Source organism: Punica granatum, chromosome 4 (genome assembly GCF_007655135.1).
Source record: "Punica granatum isolate Tunisia-2019 chromosome 4, ASM765513v2, whole genome shotgun sequence".
In the NCBI taxonomy this organism is placed as follows: domain Eukaryota; kingdom Viridiplantae; phylum Streptophyta; class Magnoliopsida; order Myrtales; family Lythraceae; genus Punica; species Punica granatum.
In genome coordinates, this window is record NC_045130.1 from 30,331,876 (window position 1) to 30,351,160 (window position 19,285).

At 38.6% G+C, this 19,285-nt stretch overlaps 1 protein-coding gene across 1 annotated transcript; it reads right to left on the reverse strand.

Annotated features, from left to right (window-relative positions):
- Positions 1 to 2,919: 2,919 nt before the first annotated feature.
- Positions 2,920 to 15,206, reverse strand: LOC116203692 (DNA-directed RNA polymerase I subunit 1). The gene is made up of 21 exons (XM_031535559.1): positions 14,729 to 15,206; positions 14,144 to 14,310; positions 13,656 to 13,815; positions 13,231 to 13,551; positions 12,272 to 12,553; positions 11,569 to 11,739; positions 11,019 to 11,181; positions 10,710 to 10,900; positions 10,207 to 10,473; positions 9,904 to 9,992; positions 9,669 to 9,816; positions 9,362 to 9,574; positions 8,822 to 9,172; positions 8,536 to 8,680; positions 7,789 to 7,997; positions 7,246 to 7,448; positions 6,420 to 6,618; positions 6,058 to 6,329; positions 5,722 to 5,862; positions 4,353 to 5,109; positions 2,920 to 3,796 (listed from the first exon to the last, which is right to left on the reverse strand). Exons 1-21 carry the CDS (start codon positions 14,744 to 14,746, stop codon positions 3,200 to 3,202), a joined length of 5,064 nt encoding a protein of 1,687 aa, XP_031391419.1. The 5' UTR covers positions 14,747 to 15,206; the 3' UTR covers positions 2,920 to 3,199.
- Positions 15,207 to 19,285: the final 4,079 nt, after the last annotated feature.

The following is a 19,285-nucleotide window of genomic DNA, read 5'->3' on the forward strand; positions in this document are numbered from 1 at the left end:
AACTAAAATATTTTTTAATCATACATATATTTAGTTGCTATGCCCTTTAGCTATTGAGTTGTGACAACTCATATGCAACTAAATTTTTTTAGTTGTTATAATACCAACTACATTTCACCTCTTAGTAAAGTTAAAAATGTAGCTGTTAAAGAATTCATTTAGCAACTAATAAATTCTTTAGAAACTATGATTTCAGTTGTTAAAGAACAAAATATATTTGCTAAAGTTTATACCAACTAAAATAATTTGATTGCATTTTAGTTGTAGCAGCTTAGTAGCTAAAGGAATTAGCAACTAAATATATATATATATATATATATATGGTTGAAGTATATTTTAGTTGTTAAATGCGACTTTTTAGTAACTAAAATTGATCACTGCTGATAAACCACTTTGTTGCTGTGGCGATAGAGTTTTATATCTAGGCATATATAGAAGGTACGAATTTGCATTCACCAACACATATTATAACTTGCTATTTTTAACTTTTCTGTTGATCATCTTTTTATGTCACTGCGACTTTGCCTTTATCCTTCAGAGTAATGTTTTGAAAGCCGCTTGTATAAGTGCTTGCTTCCCAAATTCTTTCGAGGATATCATTAAAAGTCGAAATTTCATATGTTCGAGGCGTAGTCACGAGAAGCTGCGGAATGTTATCCGTTTCTTCATCGCTTATATTGGTCTGAGAGGAACCGAAGGACTTTTGAGGAGGACTTGGAGAATCCGATCTCTTCTATGCTTCCAGCCTTTATTTCAGTTTGGTTTCAGTGGATTTTTGCTATTCACGGAATTACCCCTTCTTTATGTAATTTGTTTACTTAATTAGGTCCATTTTCTTCCTTTTTCTTCTTTGTTCTCTTCTTTAATTTCTTGCAGCTCGTTTATATTGAGGTGCTTTGTATACCCCGTTTACTTTGTTCTTCACTCATAAATGAGTTCAGCACAAGCCTTGCGCTGTGCTACCTTAGCTTTATCGTGTGAGATCTTCGACAATCATATCAAACCGAACCTCGGTTGGCCACTACTATCCAGCAAAATATTGGACACTTTCTTTTGAATATAAGTTCCAAGATCACCTAAAGTAAACGAGGAATTGCAGAGAGGGCCGTTGCTATCGACGGCACGGGGAAGCATGACAGTGATATGGATAACATAAATCAACTTATTGTTACTTTGGGGTGATACTCTGCAACTATCATCATGGCAATGTTCGGGATAACAGCTTCAACGAACTGAACCACGTTGGGATGCCGAACCTTCTCCAGCAGCACTAACTCGTGCTTGAATGTATTTCTAATCACAAAACTATGCCAATAGTTTACATCAAAGAAGATACTTTCTGATGTATGGATCGTTTTTATCGTCTGTATCATTCAAATATCACATCGTCTCCCCGTATATCTTTGAAACTGGGAGGATACATTGGGGATTACGTGCTCTCTATCAGATTCTGAAACTTTCTTGATAGTATATCTAGATGGCAACCTTCGGACCATTCCATTTAGCCACTTGATAGTTTCCCCTGTCAACAGAAGGCTTATTAAAAATTGAGATCAAAAGCACTTAATAATCACGATATTATCGCATTAAACTTATCGAGAACAAGCTATTGGAGAGGTAGCATAATAGCCAGTTCTCATTCTCCTTGAAGGAGCTCTTACCCTTGGATTATCATCAGCTTCCGAACTGCAATTCCCAGATGATTAAGCTCCAAGATTTCTCGAGGATTTGCAGCGGCCATTGGTATCCTCCTGGTTTTCAAGAAATCATAACATAAAAGAAAATCTTCATAAATAAGTTTCATTCACGTCCTACAGGGGACTTCCGCTCCCTAAGCTTTCAATATGTTGTATGCTTCCAAATTCCAGTAATACTTGGCATCGGCAGCTGTTCGTCACAAGGTGGACTCATACAATTAAGACCAAAATGAGCCGGCGACAATGGGGTGGCCTTCTTAGGCTGCAATGTGCAATGCCATTCTCCCATCCAAGCCGATGCTGTTGCCGTTGATTCCTTCATTCAGCAAGTCCTCTACTCCCCCCCACGTCCCTTCTGCAAGGCATGAACAGCAGCTGCTTGGTCAACTTGAGGTTCTAAGGCACCATGAGCTCATACTCCCCATTGGATCGAGTAACAACTGCTTGCCAAAGCTCAATCCCAGATTGTTGCGCCAAGCCTACTCTGTCGTGTGAATTGCCTGATAGAATTTAATTTTGGATGAGGACGAAGAAATCAGAAAATCAACGAGGAAGAAGAAATCAGAAAATCAAGCTACTAACATGCCTTGCAAGATAATAATACGTGATGTGATAGCACCATCTGATCCAGGCAAAGATAACAGGCTATAGCACGAGGCATCGAAACAAACTCGGAACCACATTAACATTTTAATGGACCAAGAGATTGCAACACAAACCTACTGAGGCTCATCCGGAGGGAACCGGTGGATATGCCTCGCTTTAACTGCAAAGCAATTTCCATCATTTTGCATAGACTCGGTGGATCAGAATTGACAAGGGGGGCCAAAGGGGAAACAGCCGGATGATGACGATCGAAATGTCTTGGCTTGGTCCGGGGCCAGAAAACAGGGGATGTATTAAATTTTAATCTGCCTGAGAGCGACTCCCACCGGAATCCAGGCCGAGATTGTTGGAATCAAAGCTCGACGAATCGAAAGCTTCTTCTGGGAAAGGGGAAACTTCGATTTTCCATTAACAGTTGGCTCCCTTCATTTTCAAATAAATGAATAAATAATTCTATTATTAAGTTGATTTTGCTCCCTTAAGGCCTGATCCAATCAGTCAAAAGAATTAATTAAGAGCTGATCCGGAGCTTATCCGTTCCCTTTAAGCAATGACCACAAGATTCACAACCATCTGCAAGTCAGCGAACCAATGCTTAGTGATAAGAGTAAAAGAGTACAACAAAAAAAATTGATCTAACTAATAGAAGTCCGATAAACGGTTCTTTAAAGGAATGGGATAAATCTTTGATCTTTGTATAATGAAGTTTTCCTTCTAGCAGAAAAACTTACAATGCTACAAAATTTCGGATACATCGCTTCCCACCAAAACTTTCATTGGTAGGCACAAAATTTTCAGGCACATCACTTTTGCATCGAAACCTGAACTAACGGGCAGACTCTATACAATATCAATCGATAAATCTGTAAGCCAATCTGCGTTCCACAACTTACACCTCAAACTTCAATTTTCTGCAACAGATCAAAAGATCCCGTGCCCATATTAACGGGCAACCCCAGGCAAATCCTTGAGGATGGGGTCTCCAAATTATCTACCTCCCCATGACAGGCTGCCTCGACTATGAACTTTGAGGCCGTCTCGAACGACATCTTCCCGAAGGGCGAGACCGACTCCGCAATCCCGCCAAGCCTGCTCATCGGCCGGTACCCCCCTGACTGGGTCATATAGTCTGCGATTAAAGTCAAATGCCGAATATCCACAGAGATACCATATGACTTGAACACGTGCTGGACCTCCCTCATGATGGTTTCTCGGGCAGCTTCCACTCCATACTTTGTGAGCATTGCATGAATGTCGTTGGAGTAGATGTACCGGGTCTCGAGCACGTCTTGGAGTTGCCAAGTTGCGGCAAAGTCAACCCCATTCGTCTGGATGGCCGGGATTGATTCCTTCTCCCTGGGCTTGATCTCCTCTCGGTTCTTGGGGTCATCTCCATAGTAGATGACTTGGTTCTCCTTGCAGGTGATCACTTGGCAGCTCTCGATCTTTCCGCAGCTCCTGATGTACACCCTCTTGGCCACTTTCTGAGCAATCTAGATCGGCAAGTAAACATCGTAGTTAGGCAGAAATACTACCATAAGACCTCCATCAACACAGAAACAAATCCTCTGAGCTGTTTCTCATTGAGGAAAACAAACTACTACTCCAAATATATTAAATAAAAAGTCTTAAGCTCCACTTTCATAAGACGTATAAGATAGCAGTACACAGGATAACTGCGATCTAATGCATTTTTTCCTTTCTTCTGTATTTTTCTCGATTTTTCAAAAGAATGGTTGGTGAGACTGAGATCAATCTCCAATGAAGACCACCAAGCCAACAGATGTTGGCTGAGCAATGGAAAGATAATAATAATAACGAGGAGAGATGAAGGCTGAGAGTTTGAGTTGACGTGTCACATGACACGTGCTTATACTGTTTCTTTGAAAAATATCATGCTTATGCTGTTTCAACCTTAGTGAATCTCAATTTCTAGCATCTAGTATGAAGTATTGGTGAATCCCAAAAGTAATAATAATAGCCATATGAGTTAATAAATGTGTCTAAATGCGTATAATTGTGAAGGAAATGGAGACAGATATAAAGTACCTGTGCAAGCAGAATGTGAGGTTCATCGGTGAACCTGAAATGGACCTCAAAGTCCAATCCCTCAGCTTTCACATAGATTGCTCTATCGGTCTCCTTCTTCGGGAATCCCTTGCTCTTGCTTTTATTCTTTGATTTTCTCTTTTTATCACCTTTCATTTGTTTTGAAGTTCCCTCCAATTCCGAGGTTTCATGTAGGGCATCATCCTCCATTCTCATTTCATCATCTTCCTCATTACCCTCCCGTTCATTCTCCCCACGGTCATCTTCTTTCTCGAGTCCTCCAGCCTGCTGCCCCTCCGTGGCCCCATCTTCATAGTCCATGTCGTCATTCCCTTGCTGTTTACGCTTTTGCCCATCATACCCAAGATCCTCCATGTCATCCCCCTCATCTCCATCAACCTCGTCTTCGTCACCATTACTCGCATTCACGGTGACATCTCCTACATCACCTTCTCCAGTCTCAGATGCCTTTGATCCCGACTCAGGTGAGAAGTTCTTTATGCCACTGATTTTCGAGAGCAATAGGATGTGGGCTTGTATTGCATCTTCCAGGGCCCTTAAGTATGCAGATTCTAGAACCTCCTCACATCGTGTTATGGAGCAGACTTTTGGTTTGTTGAGCTTCATTTTCAGCTTGTAGATTCTGCAAATAAGGTGGTCTTGAACTTCGAATGGGACAAGTGCTACTTCCATGCTGTCTATCAGATCAGCCACAGCAAGCTTCTTCAACTTCTGAGCAAGGAGAGCAGCATCTTCCCTGAATATAAAAGATAAACTTCTCCATCAGCACAAAATGATAATTTTACAATCTAGAGAGAATGAAAATAGAAGAGAAAGCAGATCAATTCGTATTGATGATAGAGGTCCACAGGATCAACATCATTGATAGCTCTAGTGCCCTCATAAGAGAAGCCGCTAGGAAAATTTACAATCGTTGCCAATCAGAACTTCAACATGGTTTCAATCACTCCTGGTGCCCCTTTTGCCCTTCATGCCCATATCATGGCAAACAACATAATTGGCGAACATAAAAGAAGCTCTATGAAGAGCACAAAGAAGAATGACAACACCCACAAAAATATATGGTATAAAGAAATATCACAGACGAAACTCCATCTCTCTCATCATGCTAAATTTCTTCCCCTCCTAGATTTGGCTTGCCACTCCCTCCTTTACCATCCAGAATTTCTTTCCTTTTAATCCAACTGCTACACCGACTAGTGTCAAATTTTCCATTAGTGCTAATGATACAGCATATCTTCTTTTAACGAAAAAGTGTAAATCTACAGAACAATCTATGTTTAGTAACACATCAGCCTACCATAAGACAAATCGAAGGACATTGTTCAGCAATAAGATAGACACTCACTTTGAACTCCCCTCCCTTAGGGGACAAGTCATAATTGGCGTCTTTATCTCGGCAGAGGCACTCATCAGTATCTCTTGCAGGCGCGGGATCCCAAGCGTCACATTCATCTCTCCTCGGCCCGCATGATGGAAAGTGTTTAATCTGGAATTAAAACGAAAGTCAGTGCAATTAGAGTGACCCTTCATATTTCATAACCTAGAGACAATTAACAGACTTAATGGGCAGTCAATCACAGACCAAAGCATGAAATAAAACACAAAGTCTATGCTAAAGAACAAAAGAAATACAAGAAAGGAACAAACAGAAGCGATTATTGCAGAGATAATTAGAAATTACGTCATTTGAGTTGAGGGTTCCCCAACAGACTGAGCAGCGACTACACCAACCGGCTCCCCCGGCTGGGCAAGGCTCGAGAAGTATTTATACTCAACTGATCTCATGAACTCCTTAGGCTTTAACATGACCTTCTTCGAAGATGCAGAGGTTCTTTGATTTCTTTCTTTCATGAATTTTTCGGCCTTAAGTCTAAGAGCTTTGGGCAGATCCCCAATGTAACCATTGCGCTTCTGTAGCTCAGCTGAACATTTTTCTCTCATTATATCAAGATTCTGAATCACACAAGTGGGGACAACAGAAACAATAAGATAACTAGCAATGTTGGAAAAAAAAGTGCATATATTAGATTAACAGTTCTTTACCGATGACAGGATATCAAATTTTGCAACAAAGCTTGTTTTGTGGACGTCAACTCCATCTTCTCCGTAATAAAATTGGACAATGGAACCATCATGGTCACGGACACTATGGTCATAACAAACTTTTAGACACTCGAGATTTTTTACTAGGCATCTCTGAAGGTATCCGCTACGAGATGTTTTAACTGCAGTATCAACTAACCTGAGGATAGGAGAGAAAAAGGAAAAAGATTAGCACAAATTATCCAAAGAAATTCTATTACCTAAGTCTAGTTATGTAGAACTAGCTCTTCTGATATCGAAGAAAGGTGCACACTTAAGTTGGGGAACTTAGAACGTAATACAAGTAATGGGAGCACCGTTCTAATTCACATTCTAATTCATAACCAGACACCACTCAGCAACATCAGCAAGATAATCTGGAAACAACAGAGGAAGGAGAACTCAGAGATGATAGTTTATAACCTGAAGATAAAAGCTGCTTCTACCAGATTTTGATCTCTAACAGCATGTATCTCGTGGTTAAAAAAATAAAAATAAAAAATAAATAAAAACAATGTATCTCAGAATTTGAGAGACTATTTTCAACAAGCACACGGTGGAATCCAGATGGACAACCAAGTATACACCGAGCACACAACCTCTAATTGACTACCGGTGTCAGCTATTTAAACTTTTTCACCCTAGAACCTACAATTCTTTTAACTTTTCAGAGATAACACTTACAATTATGACCATATAAAAATAAGTCAACTGCTAAACTAAACTTCTAATCCAACTTGGATGAAAGTGATGTCAAGGAAGAGCAGTCAAATCAATGTTTGTATACCCTTCACGGCCAGCCATGCAATGGAAGTAATATTCCTGTGGACGTAGACCAGTAAGAAAACGATCAATGATAAAGCCTCCAGCACGAGATGCCCAATCCCATGGAGGAAAGGAAGGCAGAGTCTTCCCGGAGACCATTCTAGGAACTCGTTTGCCTTCTAGTTCCTGTTGACCCAAATGAGAAGATATCTGCTGGAAGTTGGCCTGCATTCAAAGTTAAAGGAGTTGAAGATAGCAAAAAGAAAGACGAAATTAAAAGGACAAGTTATGGCTAAAATGAGACTACTCTGATTTGTGTAGTTTCAATCAAATCCTGATGAATCCTTCTCGAAGACAAAAATAACTTGACAAAGAACCAAAAATACATGCAATTGATCTGGAAAAGAAAGAGGCATAAAACAGTAGAGGCAGCTGCAAAACATAACAAAGGAGAGGCAATATAATTATAAGGCATCTGAGAACAAAAAAGTAACAAATGGGTAGTGAATAATTGTCAGTAGTGTAAATAAATGAGACAAGTGAAATCAGAAGCATGAGCACTCACACTGCCACCTTTGGCTCCAGAAGTGGTCATCAACGAGATGCAATTCTTCCCTGTGGGCTTTAACAACCCTTCAGAAAGAAGGTCTTTCTCGATCTTATTGCTACTCAACTCATTCAGCTTACTAATCATCCGCCTGTCCAAATTTGTTAATGCTGCCTCCCCATTGCTGCGAATAACTTCTTCAATCCTCATTTGCAAATCCAATGGATCTGTGATAAATAAATCGAAGCAGATAAGCCATAGCCATAACTTTCTTGATTCACAAGCTCACAGAAAATCAATTAATCAGGGACTTCAAATTTTAAAATTCAACCCCTATCCACAAAATCTCAATTCACCCAGCACTACTGCCCCAGCTGAAGGCACATAACAGAACTTAAGTTGCAAATACACTAATATACAACTACAATTAAGTAAAATATACTGGTAAATCAAATAAGAAACAAAAGGATTCACATTAAAAGTAGGTAATACTACAGATCTCTAAATGAAGTATTTATTGAAAATGTTCCAAAAACTGAAATCACACATTGACAGAAGATGTAAACATGAAAATAAAAGAAAGGCACAAACGCGGTTGAAGTTTAATAAAAGTACAGGATCACTCAACTTCTCATGCAACTCTCTTCAGAACACAGTAAATTATTCTCCAATGTCGGAAATGAGAGAAATTTACAACTATAGGCTCGTAATGTCATCCATCAGCATACTCAAATTGAAAATCACTCAAAGCATCAAAGAAAGTACCTAGGCTATCAGATTTCTTAGCCCCAACAACTCCACGATGGACTTCTTCTCCACATCTTTCACATTCCTCAAGTTGCGCCTTCCTCTTTTCATCCTTATTCTTCCTCAAGAGAAGATCATCTACTCCACACGTGAACCCATGCATCTGAATCATCATAATTAAATAATGCAAGTCGTGACAATGAGAGTAGCCCCACTTGCTTCTAGAGCAACACTAGAACCTTTATTTCATCTAAGAAAGTAAACCATAATTAATATGCCTAAGGTAAAGCAGCAGAGACTTGACCTGAAGAAAAGTTGTAAATAATCGACTGAATGCAGAAAGCAAAATCCCAGCTGCATTTGAGCCATAAAACTCCTGAATTGTATGGACCAGACCGTAGTCGCCAAATTGAGCCTTATCGATGACCCCAGCAATCAAGTAGTTCTTGAAGATGAAGACAGTGTCTTCTCCAGGCTCTTCAGTTTTTTTTAAATTATCTCTCCCAGCTTCTTTCCCATTACTGGATTTATCTTTTCGGTGCTGGTCTTCCTTTCCAATTTTTCGCTTGAAAAAATCAGAAGGTATCTTTCCCTGCTTCTCCACACTAAAAGGTGGGTGACCTCGGGTTAAATGGTCCATCACTGCAGTGATGACCTATAAGAACACATTGGGATAGTATCAAGATAATCAGTTACAATGAAGGCTCATTGTCCGTAGGCAGAAATGGATTTATCAACATAAGTAAAAGGTCCCTCTAGAAAACATGATAAATTTTTAATCAGCCAAACGACATCAATATAATGGATTATCAACTTAACTAATATCTTTAACATTATTTGCTACCTGTTTTCCTGTCCACAAAGGCTCTGGTTTCAATATTGCGGGCATTGGGTAATGCAAATTCTCTTCAAAACTAACGACAACCTTCTGACCAGGTCTTGCGACAGAACCCGACCTAGAAGTGCAAACACCTGAACTGTAAAGAAGCTGATTGAATTCATTATAGCTCAGAAACGTATCCTTCTTTGTTAATAAAGCAGCACTAACAATATGATCCTGCCAATACAAGAGCATAAACAAAATCAGTTTATGCACAACAAATCTGAATAACAGAACAAGCTGAATTTTGAGAGTACTGAAGAATAAATACTTGGATCAATGCTCGAATTGGAGATCCATTTGTAGGCTTAACATATTGATTGTTGGCATTCACAATGTTGTACGCTTCAGCACGTGAGATTTCATCTTGAGGAAAGTGGACATTCATTTCATCACCATCAAAATCAGCATTATACGTGCTGAGAACAGGCAGAACTAGATAAATTAAACTCAGCAGATACTAAAACTAACTTCAAATATGGATTCTTATTGACGATCAATCAAACCTGCAATTTGCGTAGTGCATTCGGAGGGTTTTCTCCCCCTTCAACACACGTACAACATGTGCCATTATACTGGGCTTGTGAAGTGTAGGCTGCCATGCAAAATCAAGTCAATTTTCCTCAATAGCAAGGGGAAGAACAGACAAGTATACATTCATCTAACTGGTCAATTTAATTCTAAGCCAAGCACCTTTGTATGTCTTGAAGCTTCTCACTAGATAATTAAAGGAGTTATGCCTTCATGTCATGTACTTAAAACTTTAATAAAACAATTAGAATATGTCCTCATGTCAAATTAAAAGATACCTGTCTATTGACCAACACTATATCCCCGTCTCGCAAGTGGCGATGCACGACTTTGCCCTCAAACTCATGATCAGAATTTCTTCCAGGTTGGGTGACCACGCCTCTCGAGGATGGTAATTTTCTAGATATTGTTATTCGCCTTTTTTTTTCATTTAGTAGTTTGGAAGGACGACAGAATTTCTCAATGTAGTGCGTGGCTCCAGGATGTACATCAGGGCCGTTGATAATGGCTTTTCGCAAATCAACAATATTCCAAGGCATGACTTTCTGTACATTTGTTAGAACAAGAAAAACTGGGATAATCAGCACCCCAAAAATATCCAATAAAGCATCAGAAGCAGAAAGAACTATGTCCACTTGGCATATAGTTTCGGTCTAATTAAGCATAGACTTTTTCGATTACTGTACATAACTACATACTCCATGTCGATCACTTGAACAAGTTTTTGAAATTAATTAATTATAAATCCAACAATCATATTCCTGCAAAAGTAAGAATTTACCTCAGGATAGGTTAATCTTAAGGCGAAATATGGAGGAATGCCGATTTCATTAACTGCTAGATATGGATCCGGTGATATAACAGATCGACATGCGTAATTGACCCTTTTGCCCATCATATTCTGGCGGAAGAGGCCTTCCTTCTTCTCTAACAGCTGACATATTCCTGAAGCCACATCTCTTTGACCTGGACCTACCCAAGGAAAAAACACATCTGCATAAGCACTGACAATTATCCGAATGTGAAGATCACACAAAAATCGGATCATCCCTATGAAAATAAGCGAAAAAGAATATATCATAACACTAACCCCCAGCAGTTTTGCTATCAAATAGCACATTTACAGATTGTTGAAGATCCATCCACCGGCTAATAATGCTCCTACGCTCCAACTTGTTAATATGAGCATTTCCCAGAGATATGTTGGACTGCAGTACCTTAGTTAATAAAACAGTTTGAGGATGCTCCATCACCTACCATTAGAAGATCATCAAAAGATAAACAGATTAAGACACATCTGATTAAGGCAAATCTCAACAAGCCAAAGAAGATTTCAAAAGGGAAATGAGTCCACCAGAAGACAAACTTCCACATTAACTGATGGCATATGGGCTTGGATTCTAGGATGGTTAATATATATCTTGAATGATGCTTCTCCGAGAAGTACAATAAAGGATCCCATTTGATTGGCTTATTGTCATCAGTCACTACTAATGGAGTGATTGAGAGAAGACAATGGGAAAAATGATAAGGCTCCACAGAATTCTTGTTCTAAAAAAGAGATACTTGCAATTTGCGAACTGCTGAGAAATTCTCTGCCACGGTAAGTTAAACAGATCATTGAGAATGAGATAACTTACTGAATCACCTCCCTTGGAAGGGGGACGAAATTTGATTGGAGGCACAAGAATAGTCTCCAAGAAAAACATGGAATGTCCTGCTTCTGTTCCAGTACTCTGCTGCTGAATGTCGCTGATAAATGAGCATAAGCGTGCTTCATTTTCCCAAAGAAGTTTTACAAGCTCTTTCACCTGTTGAAATCACAGCTCTCATATTTATGTTTCTGACAATTGTACAAAGACAAATTACAATGCTCAGGACGGGCATAAAGTATTTGTTTTCTAAGACAAGAGAGGGGATAGGATCTTCCTTTTCTTATTTTTCTTCATATGATGAAATATAACTTTCATCGAAGAATATTGAGATGCAGAGGGTACGTTTACAGAAAGAAGTCAACAAAGGAACGAGAGAATTAAGACAATTGTATCTAGCAATACAAAAATATCACTTCTGTAACTAAAGTGCTTATAGAATCTCAACTACCTTAGAGGTCCCTTGATTTCTGTACACCCTTGTAGTCCAAAAGACAGAAAGAAGTAACATGCCAGAGGTCCTTCCTTTACAAATCTTTTACTAAAGAACACAAATAATTTCTAGCAGACATGGTATGTGTCTAACTCAAATAGCTTCCCTAGATTGAAAGGAATGTGACTGCTGATAAAAATTTAAAATATATATGGCATGCGATTACGACCCGATAACCCATCTTGGCAAATAACATACCGTTGAAGGCAATAATGGTCCTGAGAAGAAATGCTTCTGCTTCAAATACTCACGAGGCACCTTGGCACCTTTTTTACCATGTCCTTTTCCTGTATTGGTTTTCTCAGATGCAATGGTAGATGTATCTGTCTCAGTGGTATCTACGCCTTTCCCATATAGGCCGACATTTTGTTCATCTTCTGCCTCAAGCACAGAATCCTCATCATCTCCATCAGCTAACGGCCCCTTTAACTCACGCCCTTTAATAATGTTTGCTCTAGTCTCAGCACCCGACATACCTTGCTGTTATAAAGCAAAACTTCTAATTTAGTCCCAAAAATGTATATGCAATATATCCTAGATAAAATGGTCCTAAACAACTAGAAAGTTGAATGTTGAATCTATTTTTGTAATTCACTATAACAGCCTACAATTATTTGGATGAGAAATGAAGCCATTTTACTTTATCAACAGGGTCATCTGAACTTAGTAATCATGCATTAGTAACAACAATATCAATCTAAGACAGGAATCAAATTCAATGGGCAAACAAATAGTGTAAGGTTGAGTTCTTATTTCCAATGAACTCTTTTTTTTTACCAGTTTAAAAAAAAAAGTACCATTAAAAGGAATGGGAAAGAAGTGTTAATCAGACGTGTCCACTTTAGGCAACATAATCTCAAGGTTAGAATAGGTACATGAAAATATCACATCTCATTAAATGCCTTCCTATGGCAGAGAAAATAAGAAATAGTAACATTTTCACACCAGCTTTATATATAGAAACGACTCCTTGGTTTCAAAGACATGGGAATAGATCTTCAAGAAAAATGTCAAACTAAATCTAAAGCAATAACGTTGTACCTCCACAAATCTCCTTTTTCCCCTCCTTTTCTTTTCTCAAATAAGTTCCCCATATAAGTTCCCCATAGTGAAATTTCCTCCAATTCAACTTCAAAAGTTAAAATGAGTTCACATACCATGTGAAACCATCCAAATGTAGGTTTAGTGACAGTAGGGTTTTTAGCTTTGCAGTTCTTGCACTCCTTAGATTTGGGCTTCATAAACTTATTCAAAATTGACATTGCTTCACTAAATTGAAGTGAAGTCCACTGCTGCTTTTCCTTCATATACGTGGAACTTTCATCATGTGATTCGGAACTCAGAGCAGAACTCGATACATCGCAGACATTTCCATCCTCTGAAAATGATGAATCAGTTGGCAGAAACGAATCCAATTTCTTTGCCCCAATGACATCACCTCTTGCAATCAGTTCGAGTTGAGCAACATATTTTTCAATCTTCAGTTACAAAAATATAAAGATAATGTTAGCGAGGACTTAAAAAAAGGTAGAACTAATGGCTCAATGATTTTTGATACAATATGATTTTAAATTTCAATTACCTGGCTTCTACTTTCCCTAAAATGATTGCAGAAGAAACAAGTCCTTCTTATAAGGTTGTGGAGAACATTAAAAAGCAGAGGATTATACACAGGATGGACGAGATCAATGTGCCCACAGTGTCCTGGGCAATAATATGCTTTTTCACCACAGGATTTGCAGCTGCCAAAGAGGAATCAGATATATCAGAATACAGCGGTTCCTAATATTGAAATCACAAAAGAAAGAAATGAATTTGTAACACAGGTTGCAAATAAATCAGCACCTCAAGATCATAGTCTCAGCAAATAAAGAAATTCAACAAGGCAAATTCAGAACCGCCCAGGTAAAGCCTCCTAAAAACTAATCAGGAAGGTGGTGCCAAGCAATGGCAAAAGCACGAAAATCAAAAAGCATAGCTCCAAGAACCCAGAGCTTCCAATCTGATAAAGGCTTAACACTTATATGTCAAGTGATATTGTATTACGAAAAGGAGGAGAAACGGGCTTACGGTGCGTCATCTAGAGGCCCCAACAGTGGATCATACAATCCACCAGGCACAGGCCGTTGCACGTTATCTAGCAGCACGGGATTCGTAAGTTTCGTAACACTGTGCTTCCGGACTTCATCATCTGTGAAGAAACGAAAGCTAACGGCCTCCACTGTCTCTGTAGTTTCCTGCAATAACACTACTCTTAAAATTTGAAATGGCATAAAGATATATAGGAATCAGCAATCTGGAAATGCGCGAGTCTCCTGCTGAAAAATGGTATTTTGACAATGGCCAAGTCACGTTTGTACGTTTTTACGGATTTGTGAATGAAAAACAACTATCTATCGAGAAAAAAAATCCAGGAACTAGAGGAACCAACTCGGGCGGCAAAGAGGAAACCGAGAAACATCAGTGCCTTCACACACACGAACACGTACAGAATTAAAATCCAAAGGCAACATATGACAACGTTAAAGCACTACAACGAAGTCCCACATGGAAACCACATTCAACAGGAGACATTTTCAGAGCGCAGCACCGTCAATCAAACTTCAAATGCAAAGAATGAACAAGCCGCAATAGCTGAGGTGAGGGAGAGGTGACCTCGGGGGGTTGGGCCATGGCGGCAGCTGGATTTGAGCTTGAAATTGAGACGTTGGAGATGGAGATGGGGTGGAGGAGGAGGAGGAACAAGACGGTGAGAGGTGTCGGAAGGACAGGGAAGGTTGTTAGGGTTTAAGCTGGAGAAACGAGCAAACAAAGGGGCTTAAGCCGGTTCAGTTTATGGCGGGCGCGGCACCGAAAAACTGAAACGGATCTTAGGAAACCGGTCCGAGGCCGGTTCAAGCCGGATTCTTAAGGCACCAGCAGCTCGGGCTCGAGCAAGAACGGCTCTGTGTCGCGGCTGGTTCAAGAAACCCTAGAATCGGGGTTGTCGGGGTAAGGCCGATGGCCGAGGAGGTGGCGGAAAGCGCGGGGCGAAGTTGGGAAGAGGCTGAGGCGCATGAACGGGACGGTAGAAAGATTGCAAGGTTTGCTCGGGTCGGCGGGGCTCCGGGGAGAAGAGAGAGAGAGAGAGAGAGAGAGAGTTGAGCTCGAGCAGAGTCCAGTTCCAGTATAGTGGTGAATATGCTTATGCGGTTCTCTTTTTCCAGTCCCCAAACTTTATGTTCTCTTAAAATGATCTCGAAGTTCTAATTTAGCAAAATCTAGTCCTCCAACTTGCCCATAATTTTCGGTGACTGTGATTGATACCTGATGAAAATTCTAGGTTAATTTATTAAAGAAAAAGGAGAGTATAAATCCTATAAGTTTTACGTTTTTTGAATTTCAATCTTATAAATTTCATTTTTCAAAAATATTTCCTATAAATTTGATGCATATGACACTTTTGGTCTTACCTGTTACTGGTCCTCGAAGCTCCTCATGTGGACTTCACAATTTTAATTTTTTTTATCCACATGGCGATTTGTTTTTGGCTTAAAATTACAAGTATTAAAAAAATTAAAAGAAAATATAAAAATTAAAAAAATTAAAAAGATTTCCCACCCAGGAGGGGCTGAGTGTTAGCTGGGCGAGGTTGACAAGATGAGGTGCTCCCTTTCTAGCCACCCTTCCTTTCAAGCGACCCTAGCCACTTCGGCAAAGTCATTAGATAAAATAGATGGAGGGAGAGAGAGGGGTGCCCCGATCCTCGGGTGGGCGGCCACCTCCCTCTCCCAATGACTTTGAATAGACTCTAGTGAAGTCGTTGGGAGGGAGGGGCTGTCAAAGGAAGGAGCACTTCTGATCATTTTTTTTATTTTGTTATTCATTTTTAAATTTTTATTTATTCATTTTCATTTTTCTTTATTTTGAAAATTTTCAATTTTAAGCAATAATAAGTTGCCCCGTTAACAAAATTAACGACGTCAAGTTACATCAGCCGCTCCATGATGTTCAGTAATGGTATGACTAAAAGTGTACTACTGAATAAACTTATAAGACTGACTTTTATAAAACAATACTGATAGGTTTAAAGTACAAAAACTTATAGAACTCGTATCGTACTTCTCCCAACAAAAAAGCTATGCTTTGCTATCTTTCCTCAGTGTAGCCAAAAATGAAAGTCATTTATATTTTTATTTATTTATTTATATAAAACATATAAAGTTACGCTAGAAGGCGAGTGGGGTGGGTTCTCCCACTCGCGGGGTCCACCCCTCTCCTTTGTTTTGTTTTTAATGTTTTCCAAATTTTTGTTTAATATCATTCGTAAGTTATGTAATTTTGTTTCTCAATGCGCACCATTTATATTCGGAAGTTCAACAGTCCCAGTTAATTTAAGTTCGAGCAACGTGCTTATTAAAAAATAAAACTCTCTCAATCGTGAATTTTTCTAATCATAATACTCGTGAATTTTTCTAATCACAACACTCGAACTCGAAATCTTGCTTTAAAGGAACAAACCCAACTTACATAAAACCAACCTATATTGATAGAAAGTTTATTTCAACTTATAACCAATTTAAATTCTCTTTTTATTTATGATGTTAGAAGTGTTTTTTTTTTTTGAAAAATAAGGTTATGCCAGTTTATTGATTGAGACTGATTTTCGTTTATTTGTTCACTTGATGATTGTGACTATGAGATGCTTTTAATAAATATCGAATTCCTACTACAAGTAAAATTAGCGGTCCATTTAAGACTTACTATATTGCAATTATGGTTTTCTAATTATAAATATTAAAATTCAATTAAGATTACTGAGAAGAACTGTTTGGCTTATAAATCATATAAAATATTAATCAGTACAATCTTTTGTAAAATTTAAATTATTTACTATTAAAATTTAAAAGAGAGTTCATAAGTTTTATAAATAATAAGTTTTATCATTAATTTCAATTATGCTATATATTGATTATTAATTTATTACACAAATTACTATAATAAATCAAAAAATTAATGAATTTTTTTTTCCCAGCAGGAGCACCGCGTGGATTTTTTTACCCCAGTTGATATTAATTGCTGAATATTATGGCAACAAGATGACTCTGTGGACACTGAAAGCCGTTCATGAGCAGACCTGCAGAGGCAAAAAAATGCACGATCCTGATAGAGTGAGGGAGGGCCATGAAGAGGAACTGAGGTCAGTTTTTCTTCGAGGTGGCACACCCACAGTTACGGTTTTTCTGCAAGGTGGATTCAGCTAGCAATCGACACGTAACTGGTGCTCACACCGCAGTTACACTAAGTCGGCCTTTTTTGTGCTCTTATTATACACATATTGAAACAAACATCCTGGGGCGAATTGAGCTCCATGGCCTACATGAACATTTCCATGAACATGAAGAAGATGGTGAGGAGTGGACAAGGGTTTGTTTTCATATGGAAAGTCTACAGTCACCCAATGGCCAGCATCGTTGTGTATGATATCAACTATAAACATACGGTGAGTATCACGTGACTGTATAAAACTCAATCAATAATCGACACATGCAAAAGTAACAGTCATAATCTAGAAAAATTAAATTGTTTTTCGATATGAATCCCGGTATCCGAAAGTCCGATGGTCCTCGATTAATCATATCGAGTCAAGTCGGCCGAGTAAGGAGTAAAGCTATCCCAATCAAGGATTTTTTTTTTTCCATTTACAAGACTTGAATCCAAGACCTAATTTAAGAGAACGAATGTCGAACCGCTTGAACTAACTCTTATTGATATACAATTACTTGTTAACCTCTATATGTACCAATTGCTAATTGAATTTTATGCTGTCATGTGACTGTGTAATACTTACCAAATATCTTCTCGACATCGATGGTCACATGAAAATCAATAAAACACTCATTAATTAAATACTCATGCATGCTCGAAATCAGTTATCATGCCTCAGATATCAACTAGATGTGGGGCTTTTGATTTTTCAATTTCCACCTTCACCTCAATATAATTTCGTCCGTTATTTACCACTAGTTGTAATATAGATGTCTGCTCTGGTAATTTTACGGCTGTTGTAGGCGCGGTTTTTAAGCCCCTGATGACTTGAGAAAGTTAGATTAGGCCTAGGCTTGAGAACAAATTCGACTCGCCACTTCACCTATTTATTTGGCCGGTGAGTTACCTAAATCTCTAATTGAGGTCAAAATAATAACCATGGAGGGACTTTCTATTTTTTACTCGATCTTGCACTAGAAATCTACATTCAGGGTTCTATTACAATGCCAATGCCCACAAGCAAGGGCATTGCCGAATCGGTACCCTCCTGGATATCACTACATAACATTAGTTTTAATTATTGTCCAATTATTTAATCCTAAGAGTCCTGGGCCTTATACGTATATATACATATATGCAAGTATAAGATTACACATGGTACATATATTCATCCATCCATTCATCTCCATTCGCATCTCATTCAATCATAACAATTGGGCCAAATGGGCCATGGCGGGCCAAATCCATTTTCATGGATCAAGTGGACCTAGAAATGGGCTAATGGCCCAAAAATTGGAAAATGGGCGGCCTGGGGCCCTTATCTTAGAAAATCCTAAGTCAATTTTCCTAAATCTACTCATTTTAATCACATTTTTTTTCTTCTTTTTAATTTTCTTCAGTATTATCAAAAGCCAAGTTTAATGATTATCTGATTAATCCCCAATTTTTTTTTAAAACAATCCTAAGTCCCTCAGGGCCAAGATTAGCCTTTTTCATGAATTCGTAGGACTATTTGGAATGAGTAGATTATCCCCAAAAATCATGATTTAAGTGTCAAATATAAGTGATTAATCACTTTTAGTGACAATTAATCAATTATTACTCAAGTTGGACACAATCTATTAATTTCAATTTTTAGCCAATTGAGGAATTTAATCAATTTGACACCTGACTCTAAGAGCCCTCATCCCCAGAGGTCACGTGGACATACTTTGATTAAGCCTAAGACTCTTATCTAAATGGATGGATAATTCTCGATTCTCATGGATTAAATGTCAAGTGTACATGATTAACCAAATTGGCCAATTAGACATCAATTTGACACTTAAAACCCCCAACATTCAATTCGGCCGTCAGTGCATACATTTCATAGATTCAATTAATTTCATTTCTAAGGCCACATGAGACAATTAACCCAATTTAGAATTCGATCCCTAAATGGCCGACACCTAGACAACCCATTTC